This window comes from Rousettus aegyptiacus, unplaced genomic scaffold (genome assembly GCF_014176215.1).
Source record: "Rousettus aegyptiacus isolate mRouAeg1 unplaced genomic scaffold, mRouAeg1.p scaffold_m13_p_15, whole genome shotgun sequence".
Classification (NCBI taxonomy): domain Eukaryota; kingdom Metazoa; phylum Chordata; class Mammalia; order Chiroptera; family Pteropodidae; genus Rousettus; species Rousettus aegyptiacus.
In genome coordinates this window covers 20,826,192-20,842,953 of record NW_023416290.1, presented here as the reverse complement: position 1 = coordinate 20,842,953, position 16,762 = coordinate 20,826,192, and the positions used below count along the sequence as shown (strand labels likewise).

At 36.0% G+C, this 16,762-nt stretch overlaps 1 protein-coding gene across 2 annotated transcripts in view; it reads right to left on the bottom strand.

Annotated features, from left to right (window-relative positions):
* Positions 1 to 16,762, bottom strand: part of LOC107518244 (ST18 C2H2C-type zinc finger transcription factor) — a 124,248-nt gene that overhangs the window by 34,203 nt on the left and 73,283 nt on the right. For both annotated transcript variants that reach the window (XM_016159738.2, XM_036232851.1), the window contains exons 7-12: positions 16,467 to 16,601; positions 14,793 to 14,883; positions 13,613 to 13,717; positions 11,298 to 11,491; positions 8,714 to 8,925; positions 304 to 549 (exon numbers count right to left, since the gene is read on the bottom strand). In XM_016159738.2, the coding sequence (XP_016015224.2) occupies positions 304 to 549; positions 8,714 to 8,925; positions 11,298 to 11,491; positions 13,613 to 13,717; positions 14,793 to 14,883; positions 16,467 to 16,601 (983 nt within the window). The remainder of the gene's footprint in view (positions 1 to 303; positions 550 to 8,713; positions 8,926 to 11,297; positions 11,492 to 13,612; positions 13,718 to 14,792; positions 14,884 to 16,466; positions 16,602 to 16,762) is intronic.

Here is a 16,762-nt window from a genome sequence, read left to right as displayed (position 1 = left end):
CATTGCCCCTTAGGAAGCTGTATCAAAAGGGATATATAATATAATCTCTCATGCAGCGCACATAATTACAGCCATATGGGGATAAAGCTCAATATAATAACATATCATTTTAGGCAAGCGATAGGAAAAGTTGGATTCATTTATAAATTTCTTCTGAAATCTAAAATTATCACTTTACCAAAATCCGAAACAAGGTACAGAACAATGTATTATCTAAACGGGAATGTAAAAAGGTTTAGGAGGAAAAAGCTAATAATACTCTCCAACCATTCTCTTAAACTTATTGACATATGGAAACAATACCTCTTTCTCCTCCTCTGTCTTCCCTTGAGTTTTGCTATAGTTGATAGGCGTATCCCAGCCCTCTTGGTCACAGAAAGCCTGATAGAATGCTGCATTGACCAAAATGCTGCTTGTTTTGAATGGGGAAGAGGAAGGAGTTGAAATAGAAGTGTTAGAGGAAGTTAGGGGTGCAGCTTTGTCCAGGATTCGATTTTTTTTCATGCTTAAGTCCAATGTGCCATTTTCATCCACTTCTATCTCGGCTCCCTGGTATACAATAGGAAACAGAAAAACATTTAAGCAGTTTGCAGTTATAGCCTAGCCATGTGGGGCTTTTAAGGGATAATTTTAAATGCAAGCTTTTATGTAAGTATATCTGATTTTAAATCTAGCTTTCTGATTTGCTTTGGTTAATGTTCAACTCTTAGGCAGACTTTTAAGAGCAGTCCCATTAGTGAGCTTCTTGTTTCTAGGTTTAAACAAATAAGCCTAATATAAATAAGATGTTCCAAGTACTAAATGTATTGGCTAAACCTGTTATACACATTTTTAAGTTTAGCTTTAAATCTTATTTCCTAGCTTGCAGAATTATCACTCCCAATTCATCATTTAAAGCATTAATACTTGAGCTTACAAAAAGGCACAATACTACTTCACCCTTCCCCCAAATCACAATATTAATCTAACATGAGAAATATGTACAAATAACCAGCTGAAAGAGAATTTTTATTAGAATATTAGATCAATACGAAAGTAACATTTTATGTGCAAACCACTATTCACTTTGGGGGCCTTTAGGTAGCAACTGCCAGCATGACTGTTCAGGGTTTAACTTTTATAGTGAAAACTTCAGAATAAAGGTGATTATTTTCTAGATATGTAGTATGAGACTTAAAACTAATTCTCACAACATTTATTTTTGGGATCCCTTTGGATAAGTTTCGTGGAGTTTTTTTGTTTGTTTGTTTTTAGCTTTATGTGTCCATGTGCTCTGGATATTTTGCAAAGTACATGCTGTAGAGTGGCTTCTATGGCTTCATAAATTGTGAACATTGCCACATTGCCAGGCAATCTCTCTCAGAATTTGGGAAAAATATGATTGTCATTTTCCCAAGTTAGTCGAATGAATACCTTTCTGGTATTGTCACCATCATTATCAACTCACATTTAACTTCTGGACAACTTGTTCACTCCTTTTTCTTTTGGCCGGCAAAGCAAAAAGTCTTCTTTGAACATTAGCAAAATCCCTAATGCATGTGGTAGCCAGTTACTTCCCAGGGGATTTATTTTAACTCCACATTTACACTGTGCCCTCACCTCTCCACCATCCCTGCCCCAACCCCCAACAGCTGCCATTGCAGTATGGTTCACTGTAGCTGGGCTCAGTGCTTACTCACTGCTTGCCCCTGATTTAGAAAATAAAAGCACTTCTTCTGTTGGCTTGTTTTACCTGCAAAGTTCCTATTTTCAATCTCTCAGCCTATGAGATAGATATGCTTTATTATATCCATGGGAGGTAAATACACTTCTAATATGTTTGTACTAAGATGCTTTGGCCATATCTTTCTGTCCTTTTTAGTAAATAGTTTAATCTCCTGTGATAGTTTTAAGCCCTGAATTTGACAGTACAGCTTATCCAGGATAATAACTTAGTAACCACAACATCTTATGCCATCTGTATAAAATCAAATACATTTTTATACCAGCATTAATAAACCTTGGTTACAAAAATCCAAGATATTAACCGTATCAGTGCCATGTTCTCTCTCCATGATATAATAATATATTCTGTCATGAACATATCAAAACAAGTATTGGCTTCATAGCTCATATGTAATTGAAGCAATGAAACAGAGATAGAGTAATCAAGTTTAATAACCAATGTAAAGTAAAATGCTAAATACTGTAGTTGCTGACATTTTTCATAAAAAATATAAAAACTTGGGTTAAGACTGCACAACCAACATTCACATAAAATTCCAGACCTCTGTGACAGATGGCTTAGGAAAAAGAAGCCATGTGACTGGGCTGCAGAGTTTTATAGTACAAAATCCATAAATAGTGCAGATTTGATCTCGCTGAAAAAAATATCAATTATTCCAAGACACTAATATATATTTCAGTTTTTACAAAAAAAGTTCCAAATAGTAAATTGAAAAGAATTAGAGTTGGTATAATTATACATCTTGAGTAATCATGTGTTGATTACTCCTAATGTTTAAAAGAGGCGCTTTTCTACAGTCTGAGCCCCAGCCGGCTGCTCCGAGCACCTGACTTGACTGGATTGAGCACGGTGGCATGTTTGGGTAGCAGGGTACAGATGGGCTTTAAGTGAGCGCACAGATGCATTCAACAATTACACATAGTATCAGAGAAGGGTCCCTTTCTGCCCATAGATGGGTGGATCACACGTTTACTGCATGGATTTTTATTCAGTGCAATATCAATAGAATCACTTCTCTCTGTGCTTGAAACTCCAAATGGGAGGACAAAAAGGAGAGGGTGGGGGGCATGCCACAGGAGGAGGAGGCATTTACTCTGTAGCCGACATGGAGCTCTGCCCCCAAGACTTTTACTATTCTAATTTCTCAAAGTACTATTTGGGATCCTTATTTTATTCATTTAAATTTAAATTTAAAGTTATTTTTTTGAAGATCGGCATAGGTTCTTATACTTTCCGACTATATCAAAGACTCTATTTCAGCCATTTTCAAGCTACAGATGCTACCTATGATTTATTCATTAAATTATTGAGAAAGCACTCAATATTTTCAAGCTACTAGATTTTGGGAAAGAGAAAATAAAAAAATATATTGTTCCTGCCTTCAAGAAATTTATTTTATTCATATAAGAGATTTGTAGTGAAAGGTAATTTAATAAATGTTATAAATTATTTAAATGAAAATTGAGATAATTATTCATTATAATCCTTATCTTTACTATAAAATAAGAAGTATCTCAGTTGTCCACAAACAGAGAAATGATTACTGAAATTATGCTACATCTATTTAATGGCATATTATGTGACCAGTAAAATAATAATTATAAGGACTTTGTAGCAACATAGAAAAAAATATATCACTGAAAGCAGGCATTCCTACTATGCTTACAAGTAGGAAAAATGGATAGAAATTTGCTCCCTGAAAAAGAACAAAAAGGGAAATATAGAAATTATCGTACTTGCATTTAGAGGATAGGCTTGTGGCTCTTTTCCTTCGATATTTTCCAGGCAAATGGTAATATTACATTGTTTCAATAATTAAAAATTTCATCCTACATTCAAAAGTGGTATTGAAACTAAGAAAAGGCAGATTTATCATTTTTACCTTAAATATTCTGATTATGAAAATAATTAATTTTTAAAACATTGGTAGAATAAGGCGTCATTATTTTCCTATTTGGCAAGTTTTCAATTAATACAAGATAGATCGCCTACTACCTTTTTCTTTTTGACTTGGCTAAAAGGAAGTGCAAAATTAAGTGTCCCTCAGCCTAGGTTTCCACTGTAATTAATCCTGGTTTTCATTTTTCTACTTGTTATTTCATTCTTGCTTCAGGGTGTTTGAGAGTAGCTTTTCGGGATTGAAAGCTTATTTGAAATAAGTTTTCAAAACAGGCAGGTTATTAATAATAAACAAATAAAATGAAAATAATTGTTACTAAATAGTAAATATTAAAACTATTAAATTAAGAGTATAAATGTGAAATGCACTCAGTATAAAGAGAATGTAATTCAGAGAAGTAAGTGTCTGCCATAAAGTATGGAATAAAAATGAAATTTCCCAAAAATCTTTGTCTGACTCCCGGGATCAGAGTCAGTGAAAACTTGAGTGGACCAGCAGTCTGTATACCAGGTAATGACAAGATCTTTAAGAAGATAAGAAGTCTAACATATGTGAATTCAAATTTCAGCTTCAACAGTAATAGCTGTGCCCCTAGGCGAACATTATTTAATATCTCTGTACTACTGTTTCTTCATCTGCAACATGGGATAATAACTGCTTTACAGAGTTTCTAGAAGGATTAAAAAGGCTTAATATAGGCTTATTTACAGTGCCTGGTACATAGCTAGTATTCAATAAATGACAACGACTTCTACTAATAATAATTCGATTGTGATTTTGAATACCAAAGAGACATGTCTCTATACTACTGTACATTGAGGTAAAGTGTCAGCTATTAAATATTTTTTTTCCCTACACATGTATGAGTCAGTTCCCTGAGATCCTTGACTTGAGCTCCTCATAGCATTTCACTCAGTGCGCACGGCATTATCTGTCCTGATGGTAAAGTTACTGAAAAGGCCACTTTTAGATTCTAATTATCTTGAGAGCCACCAGGCTATTTCTGATATCAGGCAGCAAGAATGGAGATATGATATCATGTTGTTTCCAGGCCTTGTTCAAGCACAAAACAGACTTTGAACTTTAAACATTTCAAGCAAGTGTCAATTTTTTGTTTTCTTTTAAGGCACACTGTGCATATGCCACTTTGTCTAAACAGGTGGGGAAAACACCAAAACAAACAACAGAATGCTTGGCAAGCAGCAGTGATCAGGATAAAGATAGACTGTGAAGTATGTTTCTACCTCTGCTGATGAGGGTGGGAGGAAGGAGGAAAAATGGGGAGAGTCCCTGACATGTGTTGGCACACTCTCTCACGGGGCCGGAGAAAAGTGCTCTGCAAACTCAACAAACTGGGATGTTCACTCAGTGCCTACCACCCTTTTGACTGAATGCTGTGCCTGTATCAGTAGCAACAGTTGCTGGACTGGAAGGGGAGTGTTTGGACCTGTGGTCCATCGATGTTTTATAAACTCATATTAATTCCAAATTGAAATAAATGACATTATAAAAAATCTTAGAACCAATGAAAGTACTAGACTCCAAAGAAGGTTCCTACTTCAGACAAAATTAGCTTTAATTATTATGATTTCCACTGAGTACTGATATCACAAATTTTTTCTCCTGACTTGATTCCTCAAAGAGCTACTTAATACATGTACAGGTGATCTCTGGCAGTGTAGATGTGTTATGTAATGCTGGATTGTATATTAACTAATAAGTCATTTAAAGACTTACATTCAGGATATAATGGACTTGAGTTTGAGCAATAACGGGCCATGTTAGCACTAATAATTCAGCACTTGGTCGGGGAGAGGCTGATGAAGGGGATGTTTCAGTGTTAGGCCGACAGCCACTTGAGGTTGAGAAGCTTCAGAAGGAGAACATGTTAGCATGTCCATAACATCTGTCCTTCATTGTTTTTAGTGTGTAGGAACTCAAACTTCTCTTGCCTCTCTGAAAACGGCCTCTGCTTATTTCATCTTCCATAAGATTGGGGATTTTGCAAATCATGAATTCAGATCTCTCACTAAACTTGGAATTAGTTGAAAAAAAAAAATCTATATTAACCCCAACAAGTACTTATGAAGGTAGTATCCTTAAGCTTGATTTTAAAAAGGTTGTGCCCGTGTGACATCACGATCTGTGATTTGTCCTCCTATTGGGCTCTTTGTGCTACTTCACAGAAGCTGGTTATGTAAAAGAAAGGACTGATGGAGGCAGAAAGGAAATAAATCAGCTCTCGCTCAAGTTCCCATCAAAAACCCTGCAAAGCCACCCGGGCCTGTCCTGGACATGAGAATAAACATTACCCCTGAAAGTCCACCTAGGACAACCACTTTTTCTGTCCTTCTTTTATTGTAAGCTCCTTGAAAGCAGAGTCTGTGCTGGAATTTAACTTGGGCTTCAGCAGTCCAGCACCAAATGACCTTTTTTCAGTATAGCTATAAGTCCATCTGCCAAAATGTCATTCTGCTATATCAGAAATGCTTGGCTATACAAACCAAGGTAGGGAAAAACTGTACATCTCTAGATCTTTTGTTCCAAATAGAGAACTCAAGAGCTCTATGGATTTTGCTACCAGAAATAAACATACTAATAACCATGGAGGAAAAAAATCATAGTGGAAAGAGAATCAGGCTAATATTCAATGTGGAGGGGAAGATAGTTTATACTTAATCCAATGTTAAGTAAAAGGCACAGAGCAAAGTGCAATACTGACAATAGAAATGACCCACATTGGGCACTGTTTGATCAGAGGCCATTTTTCAGGATTAATTACTTTGGCTTTGTCTCATTTTTTTTTTTTTTTTTGCTACAATAATTACTTTTTTGTGGTTTCTGGAATTTATGAGGTTCTCTTCTATATTCAGAAAATAGGATCCAACTAGGACAGAATTCTGCAAATTGTTACAGTTGTGTGCGAATACACGCCTGCAGAAAAGGATTCTGCACAAAATGACATTGTAGGGGACCATATTTATCCTGTTTTAACAACCACTATATCAAATGAGACAATTTTCATGGGTTTTTAAAGCTGCCAGAACAAGCTCCTTCTAAAAGTCGATCTGTGCACGTTCTGTCTCTTCCATCCTCATCATCACAGCAATGGTTTGGCTTTTGCAGTTAAGACTTGGTTGGCAGTTTGGAGGTTGAGAACTGCCGTGACACTTCTTGTCACCCTGAGCAGGCTCATCTGCTCCATGGGGCAACTCCGACACACAGGGTGCTCCTAATAGGAGCATAAAAAACACCCCAGAAGTTGGTTATTTGAATTTTTGAAATGTGCCGATTTACCAGTCACATTTCTAACTAGAACTGTGTTTTAAAAAGAAAAACATACACTGATAAGGGAAAATGTCCTCAAATTTTAGTCATCATTGTTTGATTCATTGTTTGGTTTCAGTAAATAATAGAACACAGAGGAAGTGAAGGTTAAAGGCAGAATTCTGAGGAATAAAAAATATCTATGCATGCACATGGGAAGCATTCAACCTAGAACCATTTACTCAAGTGACTTAAGTAGCATTAATCTTAATAACCAATATTGGTTAATAACCAATAATTAACCAATATTATAACATTATAATATTGGTACTTTAATTTTAATAGAACAGCCTATACAAACAAATAATAAAGCACTAAGAAGCAAGATCTTTTAGTATTTCTCCAACTAGCTGCATATTAGAATAGACCTTTGAAAAAGATTTATTTTGGTTTTAAAAATGAATTTAAAAATAACTGAAGTTGTACTTTAAAGTATCTAGATTATTATTTGTGTAAATATTCTGACTCAAATTCCTTTGAATTTAGATAGCTTTGTATTTTCTTTATATTTTTTAGAAGTGGTATTTTTCTTTGTTTAAGAACCTCATTTGTTTAAAAATTGTTTTTGAGTGGTTTTTGGCCACCAACTCTTCCTGGGGTTTACTTGGCTCAGATCTGTCCAGAAGCTAATTCTGATTCTTCTGTCAAATGCTCCATGGCACTGTGTTCCCGCTCTCCTGAAGGCCTGGCACAGCACAGGTGAGCAGCTGACCACAACGGGGGTGGGGCTGTGCTTAAAGGGAAAAAGAGAGCTATCTCTTTTAATCGCCTGAGTCTCAGGTTTAGAGTTTAACCCAGGGCATCCTCTACTTAAAGCTGGGGTAAAATCTCTTCTCTGAATAAGCCTACATGCTTTATTTCAGCTGGCTTCAGCCATCTAAGTGGAGAAATGATTTATTTTAAATGAGCCCTTTGTGTCAGTAGGAGTTACTGGCTCCTGCTGACGGCAGGGACAGCTCCCACCTCCCTCTGAGGGTCACGGTGACACTGCGGTGTGACCAAGCCCTCTTCCTCAAGGGCAAGACCTGGAGGGTCTCTGTTTCTTGTTTCCATCAGTGTCATAAACATGAATGTTGACTCATTGTTGTCAGTTGGAAAGGCGAGGTTATTAGAGAAATATGATTAACTTCAGGGGCTTCGGAAATGTGGCACCTTCATAAACTTCACAGAATTTGATTTTGGATTGGAATGCCCTCAGTTTTCAAGTCTCCCTAAACTATCTCTTGTTGATTTAATATGTCCAGGTTTTACTACATGTTCTTAGAGTACACACTACAGCAACTTGGGCTATTTTATGTTATACAATAGTAACATGCACGATAATAAAGTTTCCTGAGTCGATTTTGCAATTTTTTACAAAAGTCTTTTTAATCAAATATTTCCTACCACCTTTGATTCTCAGACAGTGAAAAGCTTCCATTGTTCAGACTGATTTTAATGGTGATCCTCTTTTCTTGTGTGCCAAACTCCTCAACACAAAAATAGGTTTGAAATCTATAAATCTCCCCCAAAGACTCTCATACCTCACTTCTCCCCCAACTTTGGCACACTGCCATCAGAAGTGGCCACTCTTCCACCCTCGGTTGAACCCACCAGGCTCACCCCTGTCAATGTGCCTCTGAGCCTCTTCCTAAGACGAGGAGGGGCTGAGCTGTAGGGCCAGGGAGCGCGTGGCAGTGAATGTGGTTAGGAACATGAAAGGCAGTTTATTCTCACGGTTCGGTCGCTGGCCCACCCTCCAGGCTCTTGGACTGGCCTACCTTGGCATGCAGGCTCTGTGGTTTGTTGGAGAGGATGTCTGCAGCTTCCCTGCAGCGGGTGGAAAGGTTCAGGATGGCAGCAGCTGCTGCTATGTGGGTGTCTTCACTACATTGACCATAGCTATAAGAGCTGGCACGGCAAGGGCTCTGTGTGTGGGCGCCTGCACTAGGCAGTCGATTAGGAAATTTCCCTGGATTTGAAAAATGCTTCGCTGTTGAAAAGAGATTTGATTAGCAATTGCAAGTACGTGGTTTTAGTCATTAAATTGATTTGTTTTAAAGATATAACTTCTTGCATTAAAATATGTGAAGACTCAATTAAAACATCATCCATTATCCATTGGAACGTTAAATGAAGGTTATTCAGACTGGTTTTCATAGAAGTTCACAGATTAAATGATGTGATTGCTGGGAAAGAATGCCTAGTCTCTTAATTTTTTTTTTTTTTGTATTTATACTTCTTATAACAAAAACCCCATAACTAATGTTATGGGGCAGGTGCACTGGCAGCATTTGTGGCAAAAACTGTATATTAAAACCACACTAACAAAAACACATCAGGGACTATAGGGGCTTCAGACTTGTATATTTACAAACTATGTATGCATGAGGACCAGTAATTCCAGCAGAGAAAAAAAATGTGTCCTTTCAATACTTGTTTTTACAATAACAAGTTATATTTAAATGTAAACTGCATTTTTATTATTTGATACACAGATTTGTTTTGTACTTAAACCAGTAGTTGTTCTTCATCCAACTAGACGAAACTAAATAGATGGCACAGTCTTTAATGAGCTGGCATTTTGCATATTCAGGTAGAGCACGTGGTGAGTAGGGGACGGAGAAAATATTCTCAAGGTGAGCAGAAAGGCAATTTAGTTATCAAGGCTGAGTTTCTGTTTTGTGGGTCTATTGTGGGCACCAAGGTATTGCTGAGAGAGAGAGAAAGAATTAATACATTTCTCTTCACTCTGTGTGTTTGTAAACAACACTCAAGGTTATTGGTGAAACACTCAAGATTTAATATGGGATCATATAAAAGCATTTAGTTGTTTATTTTGCTGTAAATATCATTTATTTTAAATATTTGATCCTTATTTTTTATAAAACAAACTTTAAAATATTAACAGATGTTATTCCTGTAATTATAAAAATATGAAAATTTCACTGAATGTTTTGCATTTTTAGACTAATATCCATATTATATGAGAACATCGATTGTTCTTATTAACTTCATCTGAATTAAACATATATGTATATGTGTATATTTTGTGCATATGTAATAAACCTATATAAAACTATGCACAAAATTATATAGATAGAAAGATTAGATAGATAGATAGATAGATAGATAGATAGATAGATAGATAGATAGATAGATGATAGATAGATGATAGATGGATAGATGATAGATAAGTGAAAGTGATAGGTAGAGAGAGAGAGAAAGATAAAACATACTGCGTGTATGTGTGTATGTATTTTTTTTCCCCTGAATCTAACAGGTTTTCAGTGTTTATTTAGGTAGGCTGGATCTATTTTTGGCAACAATAGATAAAATATCTTTTGGAGTATAATGGGCAAATTCTCATTAATGGGCAAATTCCTTTCAGTTTGTTTATCTACTGCTGAGTTTTTTACTGCATTCTAGTTCTTTGAAAGAGGTGATCAACATCACAGAATGAAGCACATATTCTGTGTTCCTAGGAGCACTCAGTCTAGGTAACCAGGTGTGAGCTAAAGGAATTCTGTGTATTTGTAGAATGTTGTGTAAAATTCATGGTCTATGGAGAATGCAAAGTGGGGAATTATTTTGCTTGTTCTCTTATGATTAAGTTATCATAATGCAGAAATCATTCCTGGGATTTTTTCCAAGGTTCACTTTCTCTCCTTGTCATTAAAATATTTAAGGACTCTTAAAGAAATGTGTTAGTGAAAATACCACATTTTATATGTTATACAATCTTTGAGTTATGGAAACATCTTCTATATGAATGTGTTAGCATCAGAGTGTTAACACATTTTAAATGTTTCTACATCGATTCTTAAATCTGTGGATAAACATTTTCACAGCCACACATTTTTTCCTAAAAAAATCTAGTATAATTTTGATTCCTAAACTGAGTTCCTTCTTAGACTTTTCACTTTTTCTCTTACATGTAACAAAATGTTTTTGTTGATTTAAGTAATGTTTTAAGTAGTATTTCAATATTTTGCCTATTAAATTTTCATAATTTCAATATAAATCAAAATTATTATAATAGCTATTACAGTTTTCAGTACATTAATCCCAATCCCAGCCAAATGTGGATTTAATATATTTCTTTAGAATTACTGTATTTAGATTCAACAATGGCACCATACTTGTAAAATAATTAATCCATTAACTGGTCACCATGTTCAGCGTAACTTTATGAAAAATCAGTAACATTGATCAATTTATCATTGTTTTCTTTATTTCATTTCACAGTACAATATATTTTCTCTCCTCGCAGCGATAACTAGCATATTTGAGTACCCCCTCCAACACACACACATACAATATGCATTTTTCTTTTTGAAATAAGTATTAGAATTCAAAGCTTACATTCAGGAAATGGCGGTGTTTTTTGTCCTTGACCTGTTTGTACGAGGGGGCGTTTACCAAAAACTTGGGCATCAAAGCTGGCATAATCAAATGGTACTTTTCCAAATTTCTCTTGTTCTTTTGACACCGAGGCTCTGGGAGAGGTGGTGGTTTGCGATCGGAAATTAAATTCAATTTGTTTCACCAAGCTTGTCCTGAAGTGTTCAAAAGAAATATGATAAAACTATGGGTGAGTGTATTAGCATCAGAATTTAAAACAGATCAGATGTGTCATGCCTGTAGGTACCCATGAGAAACTGCACTCTGGAAAGGAGCTGTGGTCACAGCACGGCAGAGCAGAGTGCTCTGCACCAGGAGGAAGAGATAGGGAGGAGGCACTTTGGGTTTCGCGTGGCGAAGGAGTGGCTTCATATTGTGTGTCTGAGTCTCCCAAAAGAGATGGGCAATCTTCTATTCATCTTATGTAAATGCCACGAGAAGCAAGTATTTGATGCATGTTAGCACTTTGAGCTCGTTAGAGAAAAGTGCCATATAACTATTATTAGGGCACTGACAAGGTGTGCACATTCTACTTGTTAGGATTGTTGATCAAATTAGCAGTGAGAAGTCATGATTGTAACTAGTGTGGAAAGTCATTATATTCTGTTTAGAAGAAGCAATGCTGAGCACTGCTGCGTTCAGCAGAACTGACAGGAAGGAGCCTTACACCCCAAAGGGGCAGCATAAGCACCGGAAATTTGATTCCTCAATTGTGAATTTCTTTTCAGGCTTTTCACCTTTCTCATCAATTTCAGTTTGAATGTATTTGCTATTTGAAGTAGTATTCAAAATAGTATTTCAGTATTTTATCTATTAAATTACTATTATCTCAGTGTGAATCTAAATTACTGTACTATAATAGTCATTACATTTTTCAGCAAAATCATCCCAATTGAAGCTAAATATGAATTAAATATGCCTTCAGAATTATTGTATTTGGATTAAACAAAGGCATCATATTTGTGTAGTACCAATTCCAGCCAAGGAGAACACAAATGTTGTGCTTGTGGTCTCATGGCAAAAGATATATATATATGTGTGTATATGTACATATATATACACACACATATATATGTGTGTGTATGTGTATATATGTATATACATATATATAGGAATATATATATATGTATACACACATATATTAATCTTATGCTTTCTAACAAAGCATGCTCAATTCATCAGAATATCAGTTTTGGTAATTTTTCTTGGATTTGATAAAAAAAATTTCAGCTGAAACATGAAAATATTTGATTAATTGATCTTGTTATTGTATATATAACTTGGTGAATACCCTTAATATTGCCTAACTGTTCTACTCCAAAATAATATTTATTTTTTAAGAAATTAGCAAAATTAAACAATGTTATTTCTATATTTAATAAATAACCTACTTAGGGAGAAATTAGAGAATATAGTAATACTAAGAATCTCATTATAAGATTTTCAACTTCTAGTTATTCAGTAATTCATGTTCTTTGTTTGACATATGTTCTTCACTCATGTAATCTGAGTGACAACTTTGACTCTTTCAATTAGATCTGTAGATGCACATATTAAGGGAAGTCATATATCAAAAATATTTTCCACTATTTTGCATTTCAGTGTCTCAGGAACAACAATGAAGATCCGGTCATCGGTTTTAATGCTAAATCATTTTTCTCACATATATGATTTTTATATTAATAAATGTATAACTTCACATTAAGTGGCATCATACATAGTTTATTATTTAGGTACAATTAAGTTCTTCCAAACTACTATATATTGTGAAGCACCTAGGACCAATAGGAGATAGCTTATTAATAGTTATCAATTTACAGAATAAATTTTTGGTTAAAAGAAACTATATGTATATGTGGAACAGAAGGATAAATATATAACACCACATAATTTAAGTAAGTGTGGGTGATTTATGATGCCATTTTCCCTGGACAGAAAGCTTAAGTCAATCATAAAGAGAAACTTTTCTGACTAGTGGGATGGGTTTCATTTAGTGACAGAGAATTTTGATTAAAAATGTTATCGTATACTTTATTTCTTTTAGAGTTTGCCACATTATGCTACCTTTGCATACAAATTAATTTCAAGTGAAACGTCTGGAGGGTCTAGATGTTTCTGTAAGTGATAGTTTGATCAACTGGACCAGCCTCTCAAGTGGATATTGGTAGCTGAGAACAAAGGTTAGGCCATAGTGAACTGGCACATGAGGGGTGACAGAGCCATCGTAAGGAGCATGGCGCAAGTAGAATATCAGTGACATCAAGGGAAGGTCATACCTGTGAACCTGGTCGAGACACTGCCCAGTCTGGGGAGAATCAAGCTGATTTTTGTCCTGAGACATTGCCAATTTTTCAGCTGCAGCAATTGGACAACCGGAGAGACTGTTAAAAAAAAAAAAAAGGTGGAAGGATTTGAGTTAAAAAGATACGTAATTTGCTTCAGCATGTACCTCATAGCATACTTGGTATGCATGAAATGTTAAGTCATATTAATAGTTCACTTAGTACCGTTCTTCTACTAAAAGATCCTAAAGGGTTTTGTAGATTATAAGTATCAACATCTGTCCCTCGACCCCATCTCAGTGGTGATAGATAGCAACCTCATTTTTAAAATCAAAATATTACATAAGGGAGTAATAACTAAATCATTCTGAAACTTCATAATATTTTAGGTGGAATGTGCTCACTCCAATTGCAACATGTACAACTATAAATATAGCATTATATTCCATGATTTATATTAGGATCTTTGGCAAAATATCAGGGACTTAGTTTGATATCATATTTTAAACGATGGAATATGAAGGTATCTGGCAATATGCTTATGAATTAAATAGTATCTCAAGACCATATAATCTATACATAATGTAAAACACACATAAAATAAAAAGCATTTATTTTCACTAAAATATTTACGTATTTACTAAAATATTTACAATACATTTGTGTATAAATGCATATGTGTTTTAAGTTAGTTGCGATCTCAGTGAGGTGGATCTTAAAGAAATGAAATAATGTTTACTTTCATCCTGGTTTATAGTCAAAACCATTGGATATTGAAGCCCTTTTTGGTAACTGTTTAATGCTTATTGGATAAGATTGAAGATAACCCTTAAGCAACTCTTTCCATTGTGAAAACAGCTAAGGTGAAGGTCCAGAGCCAAAGAACCTGTGTAACTTGTATAACTATGTGAACGCAAAGCCCTAGTCTTCAAATGTAACATTCTTTGTTAACATTAATTGGCTGCTAAATGAAAATGTCTAGGAAAGTAACTAATGAAGTCATTTTTTTTTTATTTACCAAAATTGAGAATACTTTTTATCTACTTCAGGTGGTAAGGTATTTGATACTAATCCAGTGATTGTGATAACACATTGCTAGTTCTTTATTTTCTTGATGGAACATTTCTCTCACTTCTTTTTGTATTGTAAAAGATTAACAAGTCATCACAATTACCTCCTGTGGGTGTTGCGGTTGCTGTTCACATGTCCTCTTCCTGTGCATCCTGGGGTGGGACACTTTAGCACATTTTCATGCATGGCAAGAACTAAGCACAAAATATCACATAGGAGGAAAAAACAATATACTGTAAATACATAACACACTAACACACTTATTTCTCAACTTTGCATTCAAATGAATTTAGTTATATAATCCACAATGTTCCAGCCCCATAAATATTCAGGTTAAAATAAATGAACATGTAAGAAATTCAAAAATTAATTCAGCAAGCTTGTTTAAGTTTGTTTTTCTAAACTTCATGTTATGGTTAATGCTAGACTTAATGAGAATATTCTCCTTATATTTAACTTAAACTGAAAAGCTCAGAGCTCTGCTTTTACATTTATATGCTTTTTCTTGGAGTAACTCAAAACCATTATTTGTCAAGTAGTAGTTCTTTCTATCTTTTCCCAATAGTGTGAAGTTCTGAACATAGTCTTCTTTGATTCTTTGTCCTTCTTCCCTACTCCCCACAGCCACCACCATTCAACTACTGGTGAAAGAGCATGGATGAGTGAACAATCCGATCGATAGTTTGGGGCATCGCTAATCCAGTGGGACAGTGCTGAGCTAGTTAGATTCAGTGCTTTAAAAAAAAAAAAAATGTGCTTTTGAGAAGGGTAATGCTGAGGCATTCTTTCATTGTGGTTTGTATGACTCAAGAGGTGTTTCACGAGTAGATTCAAAAAGTAGAGGACTTATCACAGATACTTCGAACCTTAGGAGGCAGCCCTTTCCTTTTCCTTCAGTTTCCTAGCTCACAGTGGGGTTGTGGGTGAGGAGACCAACTCGCATTTGCTCTTGCTCAGAGCCCATAGCTGTAGGATGTCCTGGGGCAACATCCCTGATATCACTGTCCCTAAGTGCAGAATGGCCTGGGAGAACATTGGTGATGTGATGCACTTCCCATATTAGATGATGCACTTAGGCCAACACTGCTTGTGGGCTTAAGGAAGCATGCCTCCAAGTGAGAAAGAACTGTGCAGTCACAGTGTATTAGCCGTGTCTTTTTATTTTCTGTATGCTGATGCTTTGGCATCTGGGGCCTTTCTAGCCATAGACAGACTGCCCCTCCCAGAGCTACCTAATTCCTAGAGATAGTAAACACTTTTCAAATGCAAACCAACCAGTTCTGAGCCCTCACCCAACTACCTCCTTCATGGGCTCTCACACTTCATAACTCTCTCTACCTGCCTTAATCCCCCAGGGTCAGGAACCAGAAAACTATAGACGGCCCCCAAATCCCAGAGCCCACTGAAAGAATTCAAGCTAGCTGATCCTAAGCCTGCTTTCTCTGCTCTTTCCCATGGAAACCACAGTAAGGACTCTTGTTCATAATCCCCCCCACCCTTGACTGACTGGTGATGTCCCCGTGTGACCCTGCCATGTGTAGCCTGCTCCTTCCTCTTGGGACTTGTGAGTAACAAATTATCTTCTCAATGTCAGTCATCTCCTGATCTATTGGCCTGACTGTACCCCATGTTTTCTATTAGTACACTATATTTTAAACCAGGCTAGATGAACTTTATGTTTCCATCCTTAATTCCACATCAGAAAAGAAAGTAACATTGTGATGCTGTGGCATTTATAACAAAACACCTGCTTCTTTCAGGGCTAAGCAGTACTCACTTTCCAAGGGAACCCGCACCTTGTGGGGGCACCCTGAAAGGCTGCGGTGGTGGGGGTAGAGTCCTGTCACATGTCCCGTGCCATCACACCCCGGGATGGGGCACTTGGTCTCCCTCTTTTCAGGCCTCGGTGAATCTACAGAGAAATTAAATTGAGAGATTCATTTAGTTATTCTTCTTTCCCTTCCCTTTCAATAGAGTGGCCTTGCAGGGTGACATTCTCACTTTATTCAGTTTTATCATCATAAACATTCTTCTCACATTGCCTTGAATAAGACCCTCAACTAAGACCTGTGG